The 23,835-nt window shown below is 41.1% G+C and overlaps 1 protein-coding gene across 1 annotated transcript in view; it reads left to right on the top strand.

Annotated features, from left to right (window-relative positions):
• KCNQ5 (potassium voltage-gated channel subfamily Q member 5) overlaps nucleotides 1-23,835 on the top strand; it is a 495,907-nt gene that overhangs the window by 459,897 nt on the left and 12,175 nt on the right. The window contains exon 10 of the mRNA XM_028097505.2: nucleotides 8,480-8,588. Within this exon, the coding sequence (XP_027953306.2) occupies nucleotides 8,480-8,588 (109 nt within the window). The remainder of the gene's footprint in view (nucleotides 1-8,479; nucleotides 8,589-23,835) is intronic.

Genomic DNA, 23,835 nt, shown 5'->3' with positions numbered 1-23,835 from the left:
ATTTTAGGGGCAGGAGGTACATGGATGAGAAGATACATGGTAGACAGATACATAAATGAAAAGACATGGTCCCTGCCCTCAGAGAGTATGCTGTCTAGCAATGACAGGGGCTTGTAAACAACCAAGTATAATACTATGTAATAACAGTCATAGAGGGGCACCTGGGTGGCTCAGTCGGTTAAGCGTCTGCCTTAGGCTCAGGTCATGATCCCAGAGTCCTGGGATGGAACCCTGCGGCGGGCTTCCTGCTCAGCGGGGAACCTGCTTCTCTCCCTCCCTCTGCCTCTCCCCCCACCCTGCTCATGCTCTCTCTCTCTCTCTCAAATAAATAAAAATAAAATCTTTTTTAAAAAAATAACAGTCATAGAGATATGTGTTCACTGTAGAGGAAGACTGGACTGAATCAGTGTCGGGGATCAGGCTGCATTTCATGGAATTGGTAAACTCTTGAAGGGCTTGTAATTTCAGAGCTGGATCTGAGACTCTAAGCTTTGTCATGCTTCCCTCTTATAGCTCATCCTCTTTGCTTTGGGTAACTCAAAATATCGGTAATTGCTAAACTTCAAAATAAAATTCTAGTTTTCAAAATGGCACAAAACTTTTATGCATGCTGAATGTAAATGGTTTGTTCTGAATATTCTGATGTTCTCCCCATGGGGAAGAGGGCACCTTGCTTTTGTGGTGCCCTACACATAATATAATGTATCAACTGCAAATTCAGCAGACAACCAACCAAAAAAAAAAAAAAAACGGGGGAAGGAGAGTGGATGGGAGTATATAGACAATTCCCTTGGAGAGAGTATCCAAAGATAATGATGCCTAAGGAGCACCTCAAGAAACTGCTGGTAGTCTGGCACAGCTGGAGCATGGGATGGAAAGGCTATACTGAGGTGAGGTTGCATGAGGACCTCTGAGCTATCTGAATAAAGTTCCCTCACAGGGCAACCGGAGATGTCCTTCTTGCCATCTGGGTTGAGAAATTGACATTAAATATCAGATAACGCAGAGGAAAAGAGTGGAAGCGAATAGGCTAACATTTAATAGGATTTCCCTCAGAATGTTAAAACTATAAACAAATTATTCTCATTCTTTATGACTTAATTTAAAATTCAAAGTTTCTATAGTGACTATATATTACTATTATAATAAGAGAAAAACAAAGTTTAAAAAAGCATTGAAAAAAACATCTAGAACAAAATATATATTATCTGGAGTATTTTTCTGGGTTCCTTATTAGTACCTGGAGAACCCAGTACATCTTGTTGATGACTTAGCAGCATCTAACACAGAACAGAAAAAAGGCTGTAGCCAAGGACATAGGGAAATGAAGTCACGCTACTCCAGCAGGGCCCAAGCAGTTATTCTAAACTCTAGTTGGATTAAAGGAATTGCCTTTGGACTAGCACATGGCCAAAATGGACTCTCTAATTTTAGGATGATATTTAAGGTGTTGGGAAATGATCATGGCAAAGGGTAATTGAAATACAACCAGCCACAGAAGGAAGAAACCCTTGGAAAATAAATTATAATTCATAACAGAATATAATAAATAAGTTATCCTCACCATTAATAGTGGTCATTTTAATGTGTGTTCCCCATAGCATAATGAAATAGAATCATAATGTGCTTTGTTTAAATTCCCAAAATAAAAATGTATTATGAACTTCTAGCCCTTTTACACTTTTACTGTAAGAATTAACATTATAATAATGGTTTCCTTTAAGTTCTGGAACTTGGGAAGATTTTTTTTTCTTCACTCTCATTGTTTTTCTATTTTTCAAATACTCTATTTCAAAAGGTGTATAATATTTTTGTGATAGAAAGCATCTTTAAATTCCCTACAGAATTTTAAAAGGATTACAAATCATTTATAATTTCATACCCAGTACAGCTAATTTTATTTTTATAGATTCTGTTCTGGCTAGTTTTCTTTTTATATATCATTGTACACAGTTATAATCAACATGAATATTTCATTTCATATTTTAATTTTACTGAACATTTAAAAACACATACTTTCATATTATTATATACTACTCATAATTATCTTTTTCGTTGCTATGTAGTACACCATCATGGTCAAATACTATAATTTACTATAATTTATAGTTTCCTCCTTTGGGACATTGAAATTTCTACAACTATTTTTCTATAATGGGCAATAATGCAGTTAACATTATTGTATTAAGCTACCTTTATTTCCTTTTTGAAATTATTTTCCAAAGAAAACTTCTCTGGTGTAAAATTATAAGATCACTGATTATAAAATTTTGTCCAATTTACATCATCACTAGCAATGCCAGAGTATATCAGATTCACCTCAATTTTGTTAGTATTAGCTTTTATTCTTTTGTTAATTAAATTCATATAAGTCCATACTTTCACATAACTCTAATTTATATTTTTTTATTTCTAGTTAAGTTGAATAGTTTCCTGCCGTTTTTTGATACTAGCAGTCTCTTCTGATAGACTTATTTATACATTTATATTTTGGATTGTGATCCATTCAGATAGGCTCCCTACTCATTATAAATATTAAGCCTCTTTCTATCTTTCCATTTTCTTCCCAATCAAGCATTTTTCTTTGCATTGTAATTTAGTTATTTTAGGTAGTAACATTCCCTGTATTCATGATCAAACTGTCAGCTGTCTCCTTTATAATTTCTTCTACTGACCCAAACATCAGGACATTATCATTCCTCTACAGACGGAACAAGTGTTTTCTGCTACGTTTTGACAATTTGATTTTATTTTGATCTATGAACATGTAAGCTTCTTGTGCGTAAAAACAGTAGTGACTCCTTTCAAAGATAACAGTGCCAAGGCCTGTAAAGAGTGGGGTTTCAGGGACATCTGGGTGGCTCAGTCAGTTACGCGACTGGCTCTTGGATTTGGCTGAGGTCATGATCTCAGGGTTGTGAGATTGAGCCCCGCTTGGGGCTTGGTGCTCAGCAGGGAGTCTGCTTGAGATTCTCTGCCTCTCCTCTGCCCTTGCTCCTTGCTCTCTCTCTCTCAAAAAATAAATAAAATCTTTGGGGCGCCTGGGTGGCTCAATCGTTAAGCATCTGCCTTCGGCTCAGGTCATGATCCCAGGGTCCTGGGATGGAGCCCCGCATCGGGCTTCCTGCTCAGCCGGAAGCCTGCTTCTCTCTCTCCTATTCCCCCTGCTTGTGTTCCCTCTCTCGCTGTGTCTCTCTCTGTCAAATAAATAAATGAAATCTTTTTAAAAAGAGAGGAATAAGAGCAAGAACTGGGATTCTGAAAGCTGAGTAAAAAAATGAAATCTTGCTCCCATATCACAGATTTGGCAACGGGTATTTTTAAATTCTTTTTCTGTTTTGTTTTGTTTTTTTTAATGATGCAATCATTTCCTCTTGTCTTGTGAAGCACCTGTATTGTCTCAAATTGTTGCCATGCACTAGTGGTGTTGGGGGAAACATGGAGAATTAGTCCAAATCCAATGGCAGATTAGTCAGACACACTCCTCAGCTCTGGATGAGAGAAACCATGGAATGTCGTTTTTTGGCCCGGGTCCCAGCCCTCAGTTTCCTCATGTTACTGGTCCTGAAGCTGTTCTTTGTATTGAGGGTTTTTTTAATACTCCCCTGCTGATTCTAACATGCAGGCAAGGTAGAAAACCATTGTAATCATTTCATCAAGAAATATAAAAAGAAATCTAATCCATAAGAGGAGATGATCAAGAGAAAGAACTAGGAACCGCTTATTTTTTCCTAACTACCTGCATCTTGATGGCAGAATTTCATAGTAGGAACAGAAAAACGGTCTTTGGACATAGCAGAAGTTTCCAGAATGTTCTTTACCTCCTCTCTCCATCATCTAAGGTTCACATGATCTTTTCCAAACACTGAAATAGATTTTCCAAAATGTGGGAGAGCAAAGTATTTGAAAGCAAGTTTTGGATACTGTTAATTAATAGGAAACAGGAGAGGGTCGGGAGAGGTAAAGGTTGTATTTTAAGCTTCTTTTTTCTCCAGGCACAGATCTTGCACTGGGGCAGGCTCACCACACCTGGCAGGAGTGTCCACAGGGAGCAGGACTTTGGGGAGCATCTCACCCTGTTGGCATCTTGCTTTTCGTGATTAGCTTTTGTGCAGACCGATGTTCACATGAGCTTATATACCCATAACCCACATCTCCCAAAATGCAAGGGCAGAGAGCCAGGTGTGTGGTTGGAGAGCAGAGAGCCACCCTTGGCTGAAAATGTAGCCCCACCCAGGTGTCTTAAAATTCACTAAGGGTTTTAAGCCTCTGGGAATCATGTGAAAGACATTTAATGTGTTATTAACCTCCCTGGAAAGAAAATGGACATCTCAAGATAGTTATGAAGGAGAAAGACAGCATTTTCCCCATTTTTGTGGCTTTAAAATAAGGAGAAAAATTTCCTAACTCAGCCCTTGCTTCAATATATGCCAGCAAAGATGCATTTCCTATTCATTTGTTCTGACCAAACCTACCAAAAATATTTTTTAAAGACGGAGAATTTAATTTATGCCTTCACCAATCAAGTTATTAATGGTATAATAATATTCCACAATAAGGTGCATTTGGATATGATACAGTTGGTAACTAACTCCAATCTCCTGTCCAGCCTGTTCCTAAACAGAATGGCTAGGCTGAAGCTTTTATTGGGGTACAGGAAGGACAAGGGTGAGGTAGAATAGCATTAGGCTGGAAGGAAACTGTCTCATAATCATTTGGACTGTTCCCAGTTTCACTGACAGTCAGTGTGAACATTATGGTTTCACTATCTTTACATTTGTGCTTATTGTGACAGTACACACCTGCTGATAAAGTTTTCCATTAACTTCATAATTAAAGGACCCTGTATTTTATGCTATTCAATTGTTTTGGACACACATCATAGTGTTATGGTTGCTTATATGGTATTTTCAAGTAGATAAGTCATTGGGACAGGCATTGAAGGATCCGCCTTCCCTGTAAACTCTCCAGTGTTCCCCAGTTTTCTGAGATAAAAAAAAAAATGGAACCATAGTTGAAGCTCTCACTAGAATTCAGAAGAGGGAAAGTAGTCACATTCTTCTTTTCTGAAGGGCAGCATAAAATACTTTTGCGAATGAGGCACCTGGATGGCATAGTCAGTTAAGCATCTGACTCTTGATTTTGGCTCAGGTCATGATCTCAGGGTCATGAGATCAAGCCCCATGTCAGGCATTGGCACAGTGTGGACTCTGCTTCAGATTCTCTCTCCCTCTGCATTTCCCCTTTGTGCTCTCGCTCTCTCACTCTCTAAAATAAACAAATAAATCTTTTAAAAAATTACTTTTGTGAATTCTGTACCAGGAATCCTGATAAGTGCGTTATTGGATATTTCCTGTAGGGAGCTAGCATCTGGGTATCTCAGAGGGTTCCATAACGGCACCTGGTGATCATCCAGCCTCTGTGAGCCCCCTGCATCTCTCACCCCACACAAACCCCCCTCGCAACTCCAGGGTATTTGTATTTCCAGGTCTCCTTTAGGGTATGCACTGGCTTAGCACATGGCCATGGTGACCACACTCCCCCCGAATACGATTCTCACTCAGTGTTTGGGGTCACTTCACCTGCAATGGTGAGGGCAGCTACACAGCCACATGGATGCAAATGTAATGCAAGAGAAGCGAATCCAAATGGCAACAAGGGAGAAGAAAGACAAATCTGGAAGGAGGCAGAAGGGAGACTCAGAGTCAGGCAGAATTTAATAGTGCAGCTCCAAAGCCCAACAGCCTAGATTTAAATTCTGGTTCTGTCACTTTCTCTTCATTTGTCCTTGAGCAAGTTTCTTAGCTTTCTGTGCCTCACTTTCATAATCTGTAAAATAGGGGGTGATAATATATACCTCTTGTGGGGCTTGAAGCAATTAAAGTTCTTGGCACACAATTAGATTTCCCCAGAAAGCACTTATTACTATTATTGTCGTCATCATTATTGTCCTTGAGTGAAGATTTGGAAACGATGAAGAAAAGTTTTCCCAACTGTGTTCATTTCCTAGGAATGCCATAACAGATGACCACCCACTGGGTGGCTTGAAACAACAGAAATTTATTCTCTCCCAGTTCAAAATCAGGGTGTCTGAAATCAGGGCGTCACCAGGGTTGGTTCCTTCTGGAGTCTCTGAGGGAGAAAGCATCCCATGCTTCTCTCAGATTCTGGTGGTTGCCCAAAATTCTTGGTGTTCTTGCCTTGTAGATGCATCAGTCCAATCTCCACTTCCATCTTCTCTTTGTTTCCTATACCTTCTCCTTTTCTATCTTAGAAGGACACATCCATTGGATTGAGGGCCCACCCTAATCCAGTATGGTCTCATCTTGAACCTTACCTTAATTACATCTGCAAAGACCCTTATTCCAAATAAGGTCATATTCTGATGTTGCAAGTGGACATGAATTTGAGGGCAATACTAGTCTGCCTACTCCACCCACTGAAAGCAGGTTAGGATCAAATCAGAAGAAGAAATTGCCAACAGCTCCTAGAAGAATGTCGTCTAACCTTGGCCATGTGGTGCACTAAAAGGGCTCCGTTGCATAGGTGGTCAATCAAGCGAAATGGGCCAGCTCCCCTCAAGCGCATCACTGAGTCAGAACCAAGTGTCAGACGGAGTCCACATGTATACTCCCATTTAAACGGTGGCAGACTTCTCTGGAGAGAAGCTGGACATACCCAGCAGGGATAGGCAGCACGCGCGGCCAGCCCTTTCCCCTGCTCTCTCCTGACATGTTGCAAGCCACTGCTGAACCCTGAAGGCATTCTGACACTGGGTGATGCAATGTAAGAGCCTTGGGGAACTGGATTTTAGTAACAATCTCTGGCAACTCACTCGCTCCACTGACCACCTGTGTGGCCTCAGGTAAGATACTTACCTTCTCTGAGCCTCAGTTTTGGTTTCTAAAAACCAGGCATAATATCACCACTAACCTGTAGAGTGGCTCTCAGTAAGAAAACTAACATCGGCGGAAGCTTCCCTTAAATGCCTGCCTGGCATAAATTTCAGTGAGTGGTTGCTGTTATTTTCATCACTGTGAAGTGGTGGCCCTGTCTCTCCCTCTTACTAGGCTTGAGGGTAAGAGGGCCCAAAGGACCATGCACCAGAGCTGTGAAGACCCATCTACATCTCTTCCCATCCCACTCCTTCCGCTCTTGGCACACAGTAGACTGAACAACCACACAGTAAATAGCTTCACTAAATGATGCCCCAGCTGCAGTCCAAATATAAGCACGGCTTCAGTGAATGGACTTCTAATAGCCTTTCAGGATTTTGAACCCAACCAAGACAACTCATGACACATTCTCTTCTTTTCATGGCTTAGCCAAGGAGTGCTGGGCCAAGCAAAGACAACAGAAAGCAGTGTTAGTGCTTTAGTGTATCTCCACATTGAAAGAGGCTTAAATACTATTTGGAGGTTACATACCTCATCTCTCATGAGTGTGTTTTTATTACTGTATTTACTTGATTACCAAGGTAATTCATATTCATTGTAGGAATTTTAGAAAATACAGCCAAGCAAAAAGAATAAAATTATTACTAAAAAAAAAAAAAGAATAAAATTATTGCTAATTCCAGATAGATATCTATCCCAGATAGATATTTAAAAAAATAATAAATTGTGACATTTCTCAGTCATTGGCCTTCAACATCACTTTAATAGCTTCCTAATATTCCATCATATAAACATACCAGTATTTATTTAATCCATCCCCCGTTCCAGAAATTTTAACTTGTTTTCAATATCTTGTTGCCAAAAACAAAGCTGTAATGATATGAGTTTATCCCTTATTAATTTTATAAATCTTTATTAATTTGGTATTTATTATCACCCTTCCCCCTTCTCCAAACTTTGCAATTAACCCAAAAATTAATTTGCTTGGTTTATTAGGAACCAATTTTATTGTCCAATCTGAAGATCTTCTCAGCTTTGGCCATATTATCTTAAGCAAGCTCTCTTCTGAGCTGCCTGTGTCCAGTAAATGTTAAGTAGTAAGTATTCTTGGACATGGCTGCTTCCACTCTTGTTTGGGGCATGGGGCTAATGGGGTCAATGTCATGGGCTTCAAGCTCTATGTTCACAGGCCAGTTAGTTAAGTATCCAAAGACTGTTTGCCTAACTCCAAACAGCTGTTATTTAAATGCTGGCAGTTAGTTTCAAAAGAACTGGGCAAAAGAGCATGGGTGGATCAACACAAATCCATCACCACTTCTGGAAAGGCAGTGTGTTAACAGCTCCATCTTCCCTGTGGAAAACAGCTCAGAAAGGTATCCGTGTCAAATCACATACAATTAATAAGGTTGTAGAAAAAAGGAGAAGGAATAATATTGGGGAAAACAATTGGCTGACCTTACACATCTCTTGATTCACAAGCTTAGTCTCTGAGATTCCCCCCTGTTGCTATGTGATACCAATTCAGCAAACATGTTTCCAGTTGCTGGTGGTGGTGTTCTGTAACTGACAATTTTCTCTTGCAGCTGACACAGCGCTTGGCACTGATGATGTATATGATGAGAAGGGTTGCCAGTGTGATGTATCAGTGGAAGACCTCACCCCACCGCTTAAAACTGTCATTCGAGCTATCAGGTTGGTGGAAAACCTTTAACAAAATGAGCCAGAGAACTACCTCTGATTATTTGAATTACTATATTGCTAAGTTCTTTTTCCTACAGGTAAACCTCCTGAAATTATTAGTTTCTCTGCTCCTGTTCATTCACATGCCTATTGAATTCTGAAATATATTTTCTTAATACAAAACTCTACTGTGTTCGGCACAAAGTGTGTTATAAAAGGAGGCAGGATTCGAAATGCCAGGCCATGCCGGAGAGATTCCATACGAAGTGGCTTGTCATGAGAATTTGTGGGCTTTGGGGACATTTTGTGTATGGACGCAATTGGATTTTTTTTTTAATTATTTTTATGACTTGATGCTCTGATCCATGTTCTGTATCTTACATCAAAGAGAAATCCCACTAGGTTATTTCAAAACAGGTTGAATTCTAAAAAGGGGAAACCTAAAGTCCTCTGCAGTGACTTGCTCCTCTCTGGCTGAATGTAATGCTAAGCGCTGATCTTTTGTTTTTCTAAGTTTTATTTAAATTCCAGTCAGTTACCATACAATGTAATCTTAGTTTCAGGTGTGCAATATAGTGATTCAAAACCTCTATATAACACCAGTGCTCATCACAAGTGCCCTCCTTAATCCCCATCACCTATTTCACCCATCCCCCCAACCACTTCCCCCTCTAGTAACCATCAGTTTGTTCTCTACAGTTAAGAGTCTGTTTCTTGGTTTGTTTCTCTCTCTTTTTCCCCTATGATCGTTCGTTTTGTTTCTTAAATTCTACATATGAATGAAATCATATGGTATTTGTCTTTCTCTTACTGACTTATTTCGATTAGCATAATACACTCTAGCTCCATCCATGTTGTTGCAAAAGGCAAGATTTCATTCTTTTTATGGCTGAGTAATATTCCATTGTGTATATATACGACATCTTGGTTTTTTTCTCAGATCTTGGGTTAGGGTTCGGATTAGGCTTAGGGTATGTGCCTGGTATCCTGCATTTCAGAGACCTCTCCAGAGGGTTATTTAGAGTTAGGGATTAGGGGTTAGATTTTAGGAGTAGGCTTAGGATTAGGATTTGAGTTAAGATTAGGGTTAGGGGGGCACCTGGGTGGCTCAGTTGGTTAAGCGACTGCCTTTGGCTCAGGTCATGATCCTGGAGTCCTGGAATCGAGTCCCACATCAGGCTCCCTGCTCAGCAGGGAGTCTGCTTCTCCCTCTGACCCTCCCCCGTCTCACGTTCATTCTATCTCATTCTCTCTCTCAAATAAATAAAAAATAAAATCTTTTAAAAAAAAGTAAATATTAAAAAAAAAAATTTTAATTAAGATTAGGGTTAGGTTATGTGCCCAGCATCCTGAATTTCAGAGATCTCTCCAGAAAACAAAACCCCAGACTTCTGTTGGGGTGAGAATACAATTGGCAGCCATCCACCGAGATAAGGCAAGGAGGGGACTTGAGGCTCGAAATACGCTTTAAATAGATATTCAATTTAAAAGCTGATGTTAATGTGCTTCCTCTTCCAATAGCAGAATCTAAAAGAGTACCCAAAGCAACTTACCTTTATGTTTCCAGGATCCACTCCCTCCAGAATTTAGGATCTGGCTAAATAAACTGCAGCAAACTCAGCCTGCCTAGTTTAATCCCTTTGGGAGAATTTTAATCTGTCCATGAACCCTGAGTGACTTTGTTGCAAAAAAGTACCTCTGATCTTTTTGGCTCTCTCTGCCTCTTACCAAAAAGCCAGAAGAAAACTTAAAATATCCAACCCAACTTAGCTATCCAGATACTTAGTCTAATTTCAGAGATCAGCATGACTCGCTTCTACTTTTAGTTGGTCATTTTGTATCGTTAGACATTGCTTTACTTGATGTTTGGGAATCACTGGGAAAGCAGAAATGAGTTATAAAGATTTTGATAAATGTTTGTTAAGGCAAAGAAAACCATGGTTGATGAAAATGTGCACCCAAGAAGATACTTAAACCTTGTCTGTAATGGCACCCTAAAAAGAAGTGAAGTAAAACCCAGTTACTTCTCAACAGAACCCTTGAGCAACAAACCCTATGGGTGGAGGACCATACCTTTTTATGTGCCTTGGACCATCCTAGATTATGCCTCTTGTCTCATCATAATTGTTCATCGTTGATACTCCCTGTCCTTCTCAAAATATCCCAGTTTGGACAATTATATGATCACCCCACCCCTGGGGAGCCTAGAAGCCTTAGGTAATATTTAAGCCCAGAAAACCCAAGGATATGTAGTAAAATGATGCTTGAAGCCTTCAGTTAAAAGGGACAGAAAGGATCTAGAACTGCATTGTCTAATATAGTGACCAGTGGCCACATGAGTCTAGTTAAATTTGAATTAATCTAAATTAAATTTAACTTAAAATTCAGTTCATCAGCGGCACTACCCACATTTAAAGTGCTCGATAGCCACAAGTGTCTACTACACTGGGCACAGAAGACACAGTGCTTTGCATCATTGCAGAAAGTTCTATTGGACATTGTTGGTCGAGAAGTCACCTTGAAATTCTTTACATTCATTCATTATATCCCTCAAAGACCCTAAAGTGAAGGTGGGGCAATTCATCCACAGATTAGTCTGACTTGCAACAAGTACCATCAAATCTTATCTAACGGAAACAGATTAGGTTTCCTAAAAGTCATACTTAACCCTATTTGTTCATTTCCCAAGACCTTCTGAAGTTTTCTGCTTTTGCCTCACAGCCTATAAAAAGAATCGTGAGCTGCAAGAAAGAAACCGAAATAGGTTTATTCTGCTAGCTAAGCACTTTAGCGGGAGCTTAAGATTTACTTTATACCATCCTCTTGAAACTTGCCTGATTTTTGTAAAGTCCTTTGCAGAATTCCCTTGCTTTTCAGAATTCTTTCTTGGTTCTTATTTTTAACGGGACTTTATTATTTACATGTATCTCCTTTTTGTGAATTTCTGAAGCTTTCCGCTTGCTCCTCTGTGACGCTCGAGGGCAATGTTTTTCTCCCCCATATCCTGATTCTGAGTTCCCCTTAAAATTCGTGGATTCTCTAAAAACACAATAGTTACACTCAATAGTTAATAACTTCATTGGAAATCTTTGACTCATGATACTACTTACTTTCTAAAAATACATGATTAAAAGACCCACCAGTACAATTGGCAGTTCTGAGAAGGAGTTTGCTGATGTAAATCCCTAAATCTTATGCAAAAGTGTCCTTTTCTTGAGTTCAATTAAATAAATAAACTGCATAGCAGTTGATGGGGATGTCTTTGGCCAGAACATACTCATTTTTTACAGCTCACCTAAAGTGGTATTTTATATATATTACGTTACTGATTGCAAGTGCAAACCATCTATTATTCACCTCTAAAATAACAACTTTGTTTTGGCATTTTCCTTGTTATTTTTTGGTCTTTTGATTATTTAATATGAATAGTTGAATATGCCTTTTGTTCTCCTGTAGCTATTAGTAAAACAATAGTTTTTCCTAAGAGCCAAATTAAAATTAAGATGTATAACAGAAAATATGTATTCCACTGCAAGGATGACAATATGGAAAACAAAACCACTGCATCCCCAAAGAGCAAAATAGGAGCTCTTACTCTGGTTATTAATATTTATTAAGCATCTGCCATTTTCTAATTTCTAGTTATTTGGGGGAGTAAAGATTCTCTGAGATGACTAAGGCCACTGTCTGTTTTTGTTTTGTTTTGTTTTGTTTTAGTTTTTCCCAAAGATTTTATTTATTTATTTGACACAGAGAGAGCACAAGCAGGGGGAGTGGCAGGCGGAGGGAGAAGCAGACTCCCCGCTGAGCAGGGAGCCCGGTGCGGGACTCGACCCCAGGACCCTGGGATCATGACCTGAGCCAAAGGCAGACGCTTAACTGACTGAACCACCCAGGTGCCCTAAGGCCACTGTATGAACTTGTCTGGATTATATTACCCAAATGCACTTTGAGACTTTTTTTCAGTGACTGACATCACTTTTTATAGTAACGAAAAATGGCTATTCTTAGACATTTCCAAAATGTCTTAAAAAATCAGAAGAATACTTAGTTTTGTATAATTCCTCCAGGATTATCACAGATTATTTTCAAAATATTATTTAGTGGGAGTGCACAAAGTTGCTGGAAATGTGTTTTAAACTCATTACTGGGAGTGAAAATTGTACTTATTTTTAACAGAAGTTCTCTATCTTGTTAATGATTTAATACAATGTTAATTTTCTTTTCATTCACTCATACAAATTAGTTTCTAAATAGAAAGATGAGGGGCACCTGGGTGGCTCCGTGGGTTAAGCGTCTGCCTTCGCTCAGGTCCTGGGATTGAGCATGCAGAGAGTCTGCTTCTCCCTCTGCCCCTCTCCCTCCCCTCCTCCTGCCCACATGCTCTCTCAAATAAATAAATAAAATCTTTTATGAATAAATAAATAGAAAGATGACATTAGCAGGGAAGTAAACAGATCAACAAGCAAATTGATAAACTCTTGAACATTCTACACACTCACTTTTCATTATATCATGGCATCTTCATTTGCTAGGGGCACCACAACAAAATACCACAGACTGGGTGGTTTCAACAACAGAAATTTACTTTCTCCAGTCCTGGAGACTGGAAGTCCAAGATCAAGATGTCAGCAGTGTTGTTTCTTCTGAGACCTCTCTCTTTAGCTTGCAGATGGCCACCTTCTCTCTGCGTCCTCACGTGGTGTTCCCTCTGTGTGCCCACAGATATGGGTCTACATCTCCTCTTCTTATAATGACACCAGTCAGGTTGGATTAGGCCCTACTCTAAGGGTCTTATTTCAACTGAATCACTTCTTTTAGAGTCCAGTCTCCAAATACAGTTACATTCTGAGGTACTAGGGGATAGGGCTTTACATGTGAAATAATTCAGTTAACACCTGGCAAGATACCAGTTTTCCTATCACTGTTTAACAAATACTTTCACAGGCACAATATCAAAATTTTCAGATTAAAAATAAACCCATCAATTACCTTAAATATGTTCCCTCACAATATAAAACGTTGACTGTTACCTTTCAAGCTGGTACTTGGCACTGTGTAAACACTATGTAAGTGAGAATCTTGCACAATATTTCTCACAAAAATTAATATACACTCATTAATTCAAAATAGTAAGTAATATAAATAAATAATACACAATAAATAAATAATAAATGTTTCAAGTTATATTCAATACAAGTCTGTAGTTATAAAAGAGTTTCCGAATAGTAATTTTTATAATAATTTTTTATTTGAGTATAGTTGACACACAACACTACATTATTTTTAGGTGTACAATATAGTCATTCAACTTCTCTATATGTTATGCTGCACTCACCCCAACAGCAGCTACCGTCTGTCACCATACAACGCTATCACAGCCCGATTAACTATATCCCCCATCCTATGCATTTTATTCATGTGACTTATTCATTTCATAACTGGAAGGCTGTACCTCCCATTCCTCTTCAGTCTTTTAGCCCAGCCTCCAACTCTACTTACCTCTGGCAACCATCATTTGTGCTCTGTATTTATAGGCCTGATTCTGCTTTTTGTTTATTTGTTTCTTCATTTGTTTTGTTTTTTAGATTCCATATATGAATGAAATCGTAAGGTATTTGCCTTTCTCAGTCTGACTTATTTCACTTAACACCATACCCTCTAGATTCATTAATATTGTCACAAATAGCAAGATATCATCCCTTTTATGGCTGCATAATATTCCATACAAAGATATAGAGAGATATATATGTATGTATATATATGTGTGTGTATGTGTGTGTATATATATATGTATGTGTGTATATGTGTGTATGTGTGTATATATGTGTGTGTATGTATATGTGTGTGTGTGTGTATATATGTGTATGTGCGTGTATATATGTGTGTGTATATGTGTGTATACGTGTGTATATGTGTGTGTATGTGTGTATATGTGTGTATGTGTGTATATATGTGTGCGTATGTGTGTATGTGTATGTGTGTATATGTGTGTATATGTGTGTATATGTGTATATGTGTATGTGTGTATATATGTGTGCATGTGTGTATATGTGTGTGTATGTATATATGTATGTGTATATATGTATGTGTGTATATGTGTATGTGTGTATATGTGTATGTGTGTATATGTGTGCATGTATATATGTGTGTATATGTGTATGTATACGTGTGTGTGTATGTATGTGTGCATGTATGTGTATGTGTGTGTATGTGTGTGTGTATGTGTGTGTGTGTATACACACACACATACACACACACATCTTCTTTATCCATTTGTCTATGGATGCATGTATCTCTTCAAATTAGTGTTTCATTTTCTTTGGGTAAATACCCAGTAGTAAAATTAATGGATCACATGGTAGTTCTATTTTTAATTTTTTGAGAAGCCTCTGTACTGTCTTTCACGGTGACTGCACCAATTTACATGCCCACCAACAGTGCATGAGAATTCCTTTTTGTCCACATCCTCACCAACACTTGTTATTTCTTATCGTTATTTTAGCTCTCAGAATAATAAATTTTAAAAATAAAAAGAAATGTCTGTATTTCTTTTCCTATACTGAACTGGCTAGATAAATTCTGAGATATGCATACCAAGGCATCATAGAAGTGTTATGTGAAGGATTTATTACGCAATTGGAGAATGAGCTCTTCTGTTAAAATGACGCAGTGCAAAGCTCACCTGCCTCCTACCTGTAGTTTTTCATAGAATTACGCTACTAAGATCAAGGCCATTCTTAATGAGATCCTCAACAACTGTTCTCTTGTCAACTTGTTTTATACAACTGTTTCTGTCAGTTGTCAAGAAATGAATCAGAATACCATCGAGCCTATTCTTCTTATAAAGATAACCAAAACAACCCAATGGAGATTATTCATTATTCTGAACAGAAATGACTGAGAAGTTGATTGTATCATGGTCTTAACTTCTCTTAATATGTCGATGCAATAATCACCATGCCTGCTATATTTCACTTGTACACAACCTTTTATTTCCCAGGCCAAACCAGCCTTCTAGAAAATCAAATGAATAAATAAAGAATTCTTTAGGTGAAGCTGCAGCCAACGTTACCTTGGCACCATTAGCTGTTTCTACCCCCAGCTGCCACGCTCCTGAGAGCTGCTCAGAGAAGTGATCCAAGAAATGACAGCCTCTGTGCAACCTTGGGCAACCCATGTCACCTCTCTGTGCCTCGTTTCTTTATTGGTGAAGTGAGGAGAGTAATGGGATTGACTTTGTAGGGCTGTGGTGAGGATTGATTGAATTAACTTTTGCAGAGATCTTAGAACAGTGCTGGGCACCTGGTAAGCACACATAAATGCTAGCTATTATAACCTCCAGGTCTCTGGGCTCCTTGCTGCCTTCCCAGCATGCTGCCTATTCTGCCCTTCCTCTGCTCAGGCCAGACCCTCTCCTTTCTGAGCCCCACTGACTCCCGTGGTATGTCATGGGAGAGGAGTGCTTCGTTCTCTTTTCTGAGGGGTGCTCCCAACTTCCAAAAGTTTGTGGCCTTGCCTGCCTGCACCCCCTCCCCCAGGAAGCACTTGCTATTACCCCTTGAAGTCATGTCCTCACCTCCTGTGCTGAGGAATCACTCAGAGCAGCACCACTCAGGGCAGGAAGAGCAATTTTTCTACCCAACCACAAGGGAATGTTCCGGGTAGATTTCTCCCCCTTCCTCCTCAGGCTGAGCTTGCTGCCTTCCCAGTCATCCTCCCAAGGAAAGGACTGTGAAAGGGAGAAGCTACCTCTCCTCTCCCCCACCCCCCTGCAACCCACACAGAGGCCTCGCTATAAACTCTTTGGTTCCTCCCAAAGAATCAGTTCGTGCACTCTAAAAACAAACAAAAAATATGGAGCTTCTACTCTGCACCAGACACCAGAGTAGACATTAACAAGAAAGATGGATCCCTACTTAGAATCTTGAAGGGCTGCCAGAAAAAAACAGGGTCAATTATGAGGCAGAGCAACAGATCACTACAATAATAGAAATCTGGGCTATTTGAGCAGATAGAAAGTCGGCACTTAAGGTGGGAGTTGGTATACAGGATGGCTTTCTGGAAGAAGGGGCACCCTAGCAGAGATCTGGTGGCTTTGTAGGTACCAGCCAGGTTACTGAAAGGGGTGTGAGTTTAGGCAGAGGGAACTGCAGTTGCTGAGAACCAGATCTGAAGAGGGTATCAGAAACTATCTGTGCTGGTGGAGGTAGAGAACATGGGGAGGAGAGGTCAGACCCGAGGGAGGAGCAAGAACCTTTACAACAAGCAGGAAGGCATGGAGGCTAAGTACAGAAGTAAATCTGTCAGACTGGTGCTTTATTCTAATACTTAGGACAATGACTAACTTTAAGGAATGGATTGGAAAGAGGGAACCATTGTTCTTACCATACCTGGCTCTGTCAGGGGCCAGCCAGTGGTGATGACGAGTCCCGAAGGACAGATTTCGGAGCTCTTCAGACATGAGCAAATGCTAGGATTTGGATATTTGCAGGTTAGAGAAGACAGAGTGAACGAGCAGGAGGAATCAGGATGGGACATCTGGGGGGAGGGGGTCATGCGGAGGCTGGCTTGTAGGAAAAGGGTGCGTTGTTGCAGCTGGTGACTTTGTGGGGCCACAGTGAGGCTCAGCAGGCAGGTGGGGCCCTGCTTCAGAAGCCCAGAAGAAAAATCTGGAATTGGGGGGACTAACTTGGTAGTCGTCGACACAGACATAGATGCTTTACGGAAGCATCACCCCGAGGGGGGTGTGGGAGTGAAGACAGAAGACGGTCACCGCAGGATTTAAGGCTCACAAACCTGCAGGGAGCTGCAAAAGGAAAAACGATCTGGAGACTAAGGCCGCTTCCAGACCGACCAAAAAGAGCGGGGCGTGGCGGAGGAGGGGCCAGCAGACAGTGCTCTGAGCCCCAGGTGAGCTCCCCTGTGTTCAGAGCTGCTAAGAGGTCAGGAAGGTAAAGTGTGAGAAGGTCTTTTGGCATTGGCAACCAGGGGGTTGTCAGTGACTTTGGAGAAAAATTCAATAGAGGCAAAAGGGTTTGAAGCCAGATGGTAAACAGAACATTCTTCTAAATTATCAGAATCTTTCACTCTAATAAGAACATAGATAAAATGTCAAGAATGTCTTTGCAACTAGCAAAGGCTCATCAACTCTTCTAAAATTGCTCAGATCTGATCAGCAAAGAGAAGAACCATGATGACTTGTCAGAGTTTCTCAGGCGGGTATGCAAATCAGCCCTTGCTGTAACCCTGCTTTGGGCGACAAGGATTTCCAGTTTTCTCGCCCTTGTGTTCTTCCTATTCTGAAGGGTACGTGCAGGACCATTGCCCGGACGGTCTCCTAAAATGCATTCTCAACTCCGAATCCTTCTTAAATCTCGCTCCATACTTGAGACAAGAATACTCCACAAATAGAGAAGCAGAGGCACATGTTTGCCGTTGTGGGTTTTTGTTAAACCTACAAGCTGTTTAATCATCACCCGTTCTTAATTTTGCTGATAGCGTCTTTGCTATTTTAGCAGAGGTGATGAGTCTTTGTTTGCAAGTCTCTGTTAAGACATTCTTGACAGCCAAGTCTATGGCATGTTACAGTAAAGGACATTGCTAGAAGAACATTTTATGGATCATTTAACACATATTTTTAAAATCAGCTAATATATTCCCTGGAATATTATTTTTTGCTTGTTTCTGTTTTGAAGATAATTGCTTGTGGCCACATTTTGCTCTGAGGCTGTATTAAACTAGTGTTTTCACGGAAGACACACTTACTTTGCAGCATCTAATTTCTAACCTTTTATTTGGTTGTAATTTAAACTGAAACTCCTATTCATTGGTATGACTAAAAATATTCAAGAACAATCAGTGGGTATGGGCACTTTATTTATTTACTTCTTCGTTTCATACTTTAAAGCTTATGCAGTATTTTATACTTCTAGAAAAACAAAATCCCCAAATTTAGTTACTGGATCAATGCTCACAAAATCCTAAGAGGAGAGTTAACCATTTGCAGACTTGCTTGAATCCAGAAGTTCTTGCTTGGGTTCTACTATTCTTATCCCCTTAAAAAAAAAAAAAAAAAAGTGTAGAAGAGCTTACCAAATCCTGAATATAAAACAAAATAATGACATTTATTAGAAGAACAACATCCATGTGCCAACAGTTGTGGCCAGAGAACTGGTCCTGTTCCCTAAGTCAGCCAGGTGGGAACTTACTACCATAATGCCATCTAACGGACTGCGTACAAGGGGTGCTAATTTCCACATCTCCAGCAAGAACTGAAAGGCAGAAAATGAGATTGGTCAGTGCATCCAGGAACTCCTGGGTCTCCTTAGTCACTGGCTAGTAGCCCAATGTAAGATGTAAGAAAAGCAAAGGAGTCTTGGATGTATAATTCTGTAACTAGTTTTGAAGGGTTTTCAGAATCTAAATACTGTACACACAAATGAAAATCTGCATTACTGAGTCCTGTTTATGTATTAACAGAGAAGTAACATTAATAAATCATCCAAACAAGTAACACATATGCCTTTAATGGTGACCCCAAATATCAAGTTCCACAGTCCTAGTTGTCTGACAAGTTTGCTCCATGATCAGCACCATCCCCTGACCAATCTCTGAAAAAGGCCAAAGAGGGCTGCCTTGGGGAAGTTTTGGTAATCCAAAGGCCCTGGATCACTTCAAGAATGAGCCCGAGGGCTCTTGCTTTTAAGGCAGATAGATGTGTTTCTTGGAGAGAGTCAGAAGTCAGGGGGTAGAATTATTCATCCTGGGAAGGAGGGTGTTATGGAACACATGTCAGTAGAGTAAATCAACCCAACTGGACCAACATAAGGTAGGAAAAGGGGTCAGAGGGAGAAACACACATCCACACCAAAAACACGATCTGGGAACATAAGGGACCATTTCTGCAGCCTGGACAAATTTGGTGATATAATCCCCAGAGGTGGGGGTGCAGAGGGTAAAGGACTGTCCTCTCCAGAAATTGTTTCCTATCACTCATACCAATCTGGGTTAAACGCTTCTCTTCCACACTCCCACTGGCCTGAGCTTCCCACCCTTTCCACTCACACACCGTCTGCCCTACCAGACGGGAAGGGCTCAAGCAACGGGTTTATTTCTTCATGGCCAGATCCCTGGCATCAGGCACAGAGCCTGGCATGTGGTGGGCACTCAAAAACGTCTGATAGGTGAGCGAAAGAATCCAGGAGCGAGTTCTTGAGTCCCACGCGTCAGACTCGCCTGTGGCATCGCTTAGGGAAGCGGCCACACGGAGCTCGTCTAAAGAGCAAAGGAGGCTCTTGGGTCCTGTCGGAGCTCCTGGCCCCAGTGACTGCTGCCTTCCACATGGACTGGAGAGAGGAAGAAACGGGAGACAAGTAATCACTAGAGGCTCCTTCACCTCTGCCGGCTCCCTTTCAGCGGACTAAGTGCTCCCCAGCGCCTAGCACAGAACCCAGCACAACAGCCTGGTAGGCACTCGATGAATACTTCCTGAAAGAAAATGAATCCGTCACCCCACACTCCCTTTCCCTTCCGAGGAAGTCCTTTAAAAAACAAACGAAACTTACTAACTCCTCCTTGCATGAAACTTCCAAGTCACTCAGGGAAGGGGGTCGGGAAACACTCAGGTTCGGATTGGAGGCCTGCCACCAAAGCACACTGACACTCTGCCTTGTGGGTATGACATGGGTGACAAAGAAGACTTAGCACAACCCACCATCACTTCTTTGCATGGCGGCGGGGAGCTTGGAGATCATTCTGGCCCCTCTCCCTTCCCACCTCCGTTTCAGAAGCTCTCAACCAGGGCTACTCTGTGGAATGACCTGAAGCGTTTAACAAAATCTCGGGGACCACACCCCGGATCAGCGAAGACGGCCGGGGGACCGAGGCATCGGCATCTTGTGCGGTTCCCGGGAGCAGCCAAGCTTGGGAAGTACGGCTGTCCCAGCCAGTCAAGCTGCCTCTGCAGTTCACGGTCGGCGGAGCCCTGTCCGCCCGGCCCGCGCTTTGGCTGCGGGCCGGGCTCGTCCATCTGTTCGGTGGCGGCCGCAGTCGCTGCCGCCCGTCTTCTAATCGTTCTTATCTCTGCATATTCATATGCAATGTCGTTACCCGGATTTAGACGGCTGGAACAAGACTTTTGCAAGATTTTATAACTCATGGCAGCACAACAAATGCACCTACATTTCCTTATAAGTGCACATGTGTTTGTGTGTATATATAGATATATTCTACCCGGAGTTTAACTTTGCTTTAGTTATTTCTTCGTGCTCAGAAAATTCTATGAGCAGACTTCCTTCGGTTTCAACAGGAGGTGCCAGTTGATTAGGTTTGTGGATGAATCTTTTCCCCCCTCTAGTGGTACTGCGGGGCATGTCAGCTTCGTGCAAGAGGTTTCTTCTCTTAGACTCCCAGCTAGCCTCTTGGTTCTCCACAGCCATCAGAGGAAGCGAACTTTAAGAGTTTTTGCTCTTCGCTGCTGTCTTGGTTCCGGTGGTGCAGTTGACGCTCATGGAAAAAAGAAGCCAGTGAGAGCGGAACTTACTCGTCAGCCTTTTTTTGGTCCTCCAAAGGACCACCCAACGACACCAGTAAGAACAGGCCATTCACTTGGCAGCTTTATTGAGAACCTGTGTGCCAAACACATGTGAGTGAAAATTATTTTTTGAGCTTGTAGTATATCAAAGTATCTTTTTTGTTGTTGTTATTTTGTGTTAAAATAAAAGATCCGGGGGTCGCCTGGGTGGCTCAGACGGTTAAGCGTCTGCTTTCTGCTTGGGTCATGATCCCAGGGTCCTGGGATCGACCGCGGAGTCGGGCGGAGCTTGCTTCTCCCTCTCCCTCTGCCTGCTGCTTCCCCTGCTTGTGCTCTCTCTCTCTCTGTCAAAAATAAATAAAATCTTCATAAATATATATATATATAAGATCTGGACGCCTGGGTAGCTCAGTCGCAGTTAAGCATCTGCCTTCCGCCCAGGTCATGCTCTCAGGGTCCTGGGATGGATCTGGGTGTCCGGCTCCCTCCCCAGGGGGGGAGTTGGCTTCTCCCTCTCCCTTGCCCCTCCCCCCAACTCGTGCTCATGCTCGCTCTCTCTCTCTCTCTCAAATAAATAAATAAAATCTTAAAAATATATATATAAGATCTCACTATTAAGAAAATAGTACAATATTGTGATTAAGAGCTCAACACTAGAGCCAAACTGGTTCAAGTCCCAATTCCACATTTACTAACTATCTGACCTCAGGCTAGGTATTTAACCTCTCTATGCCTCAGTTTCCTTATCTACAACATGGAGATGACAGTACTACCCCTCTCATAGGGTGATACTATAAAGTACTACTTGGCATTATCATCTTGTTAACTGTTTCTTTTTTTGTTAAGTCTTTTTTAAATTTATTTATTTATTTATTTTAGAAAGAAAGTGAGAGTGGGGGAGGGGCAGAGGGAGAGGGAGAGGAATCTCAAGCAGACTCCCTGCTGAGCGCAGAGCCCCATGACATGGGGCTTCATCTCAAGACCCTGAGATCATCATGACCTGAGCCAAAACCAAAGAGTTGGATGCTTAACCAACTGAGCCATTCAGGCGCCCCAATTGTTAAATGTTTCTTGAAGGTCCTAATTTTACTCTAAAGTGACTTGCTTAAACACTCCTTCCTACCAGGCAATATATAGATCATATTAAACTTATTTAGAAGTATGTAGAAGGCCACAAAAGGCTTTTGCTTCTTTTCCCCAAGCCAGTTCATGAGCCGTTGTTTATTCCTGGCCTGAAGGCATTTCCTCATCACTCTTATCTAGACCATGGGGTAGCAAACTATAGGGGGGGGGAGGGGGGCAAATCCAACCCAATACTTGTTTTTGTAAATAGTTTTATTAGAACACACCTATACTTACTTGTTTATGTAGAGTCTGTGGTGGCTCTCATGCTACAATGCAAAGTTGAATGGTTTCAACAGAAACCAGACAACCCATAAAGCATAAAATACTTACTATCTGGCCCTTTACAGAAAAAACTTTCTGCCTCTTGTCTACACTTTGAATAGTTCTAGATTTATGCTCTGTGAAATGAAGAACTCCAACCTATTCTAAGGCACTCTTTTAAGAAGACCTCTACAAGAGCCTGCCTTGCCACAAAAGAACATAAACAACTTGGAGCAACTGGAGAGTAACTAATCCCCATTCAATTCTTCAGCAGGCATTTATTGAACCTCTAATACTTGCCCAAGATTGTGCACGATGCTAGGGTAAAAACCATAGCCCTGGACATTGCTAAAGTCCAGTGGGTGAGGTACAGTGCCTCAAGTTTACCTATATGACAGTGCACTTGAGGGCACAAAGCAAGACCATCTACCCCTGTGAAGGTGATCAGGAAGATTTCCTAGAGAAGTCAGTGCTTGGCTTGAATACAGAACCGCTAGCATTTTAGGTAGAGTGTGAAGACAGAATCCTGAGAAATGAGCACTTTGGTGACAAAAAAAAAATCCAGGAGGGCTGGAGTGCAGGCTGCATGCAGAGGAATGAATAGAGATGAGCATCTGGAAGGAGACGGTGGGAAGTCCCCACCCATTACCCTCTCCCCTCAGGTTGCCCACCCAGGCTCCTTGGTAGCGCTTCTAGACAAACCTCTCATGTTCATTAAACTCTGCACCAAGTGTTGGATTATCAAGGGGAGAGGACATAGCCCTGCATTCAAGGACCTCATACAGTCTGGAGAAGGAGGCGGATATATAAGCAAATAATTACAGTGTGGTATGCTAAGTACTAAAATAGAGGTTGATATGCAAGTGACTAACTACTTTGGAAGAATCACAGAAATTTCCATAAAAGAAGTGACTTTAGAGCTGAGTCTTGCAGATATCATAGGATTTCGGGAAGAGGAAATAGCATATGCAAATAATTGAAGTACATGATTTACTGAATGGTGTTTTGTGGACCTGCAAATACTTTGTTGTTGTTGTTGTTGCTGGAACCTCAAGTTCCAAACACAGAGTGGAAAGGGAGAGGTGAGAGAGGTAGAGGCCAGTCCATAAACAGCCCTATACAATATACAAAGGAATTTGATGTTTACTTGAGGGGCTGTGGAAAACCAATGAAGGATCTTAGGAAGGGGGGCAATGTGGTCTCACTTTCACTTTGGAAGATTAATTCTTTCAAAGGCTATAGTGTTGCAAATAGAAAGGAGGGGACAGCTTTGAGCGCTATTAGTACATGCTTGGTCTGTCCTTGGCAAAGGCAAAATGACTGTCGTCATCCTTTATG

This window comes from Eumetopias jubatus, unplaced genomic scaffold (assembly GCF_037043125.1).
Source record: "Eumetopias jubatus isolate StellerSeaLion01/CBP00866 unplaced genomic scaffold, mEumJub1_p1.0 scaffold_6, whole genome shotgun sequence".
Taxonomy (NCBI): Eukaryota; Metazoa; Chordata; class Mammalia; order Carnivora; family Otariidae; genus Eumetopias; species Eumetopias jubatus.
This window is presented reverse-complemented; position numbering and strand designations above follow the sequence as displayed.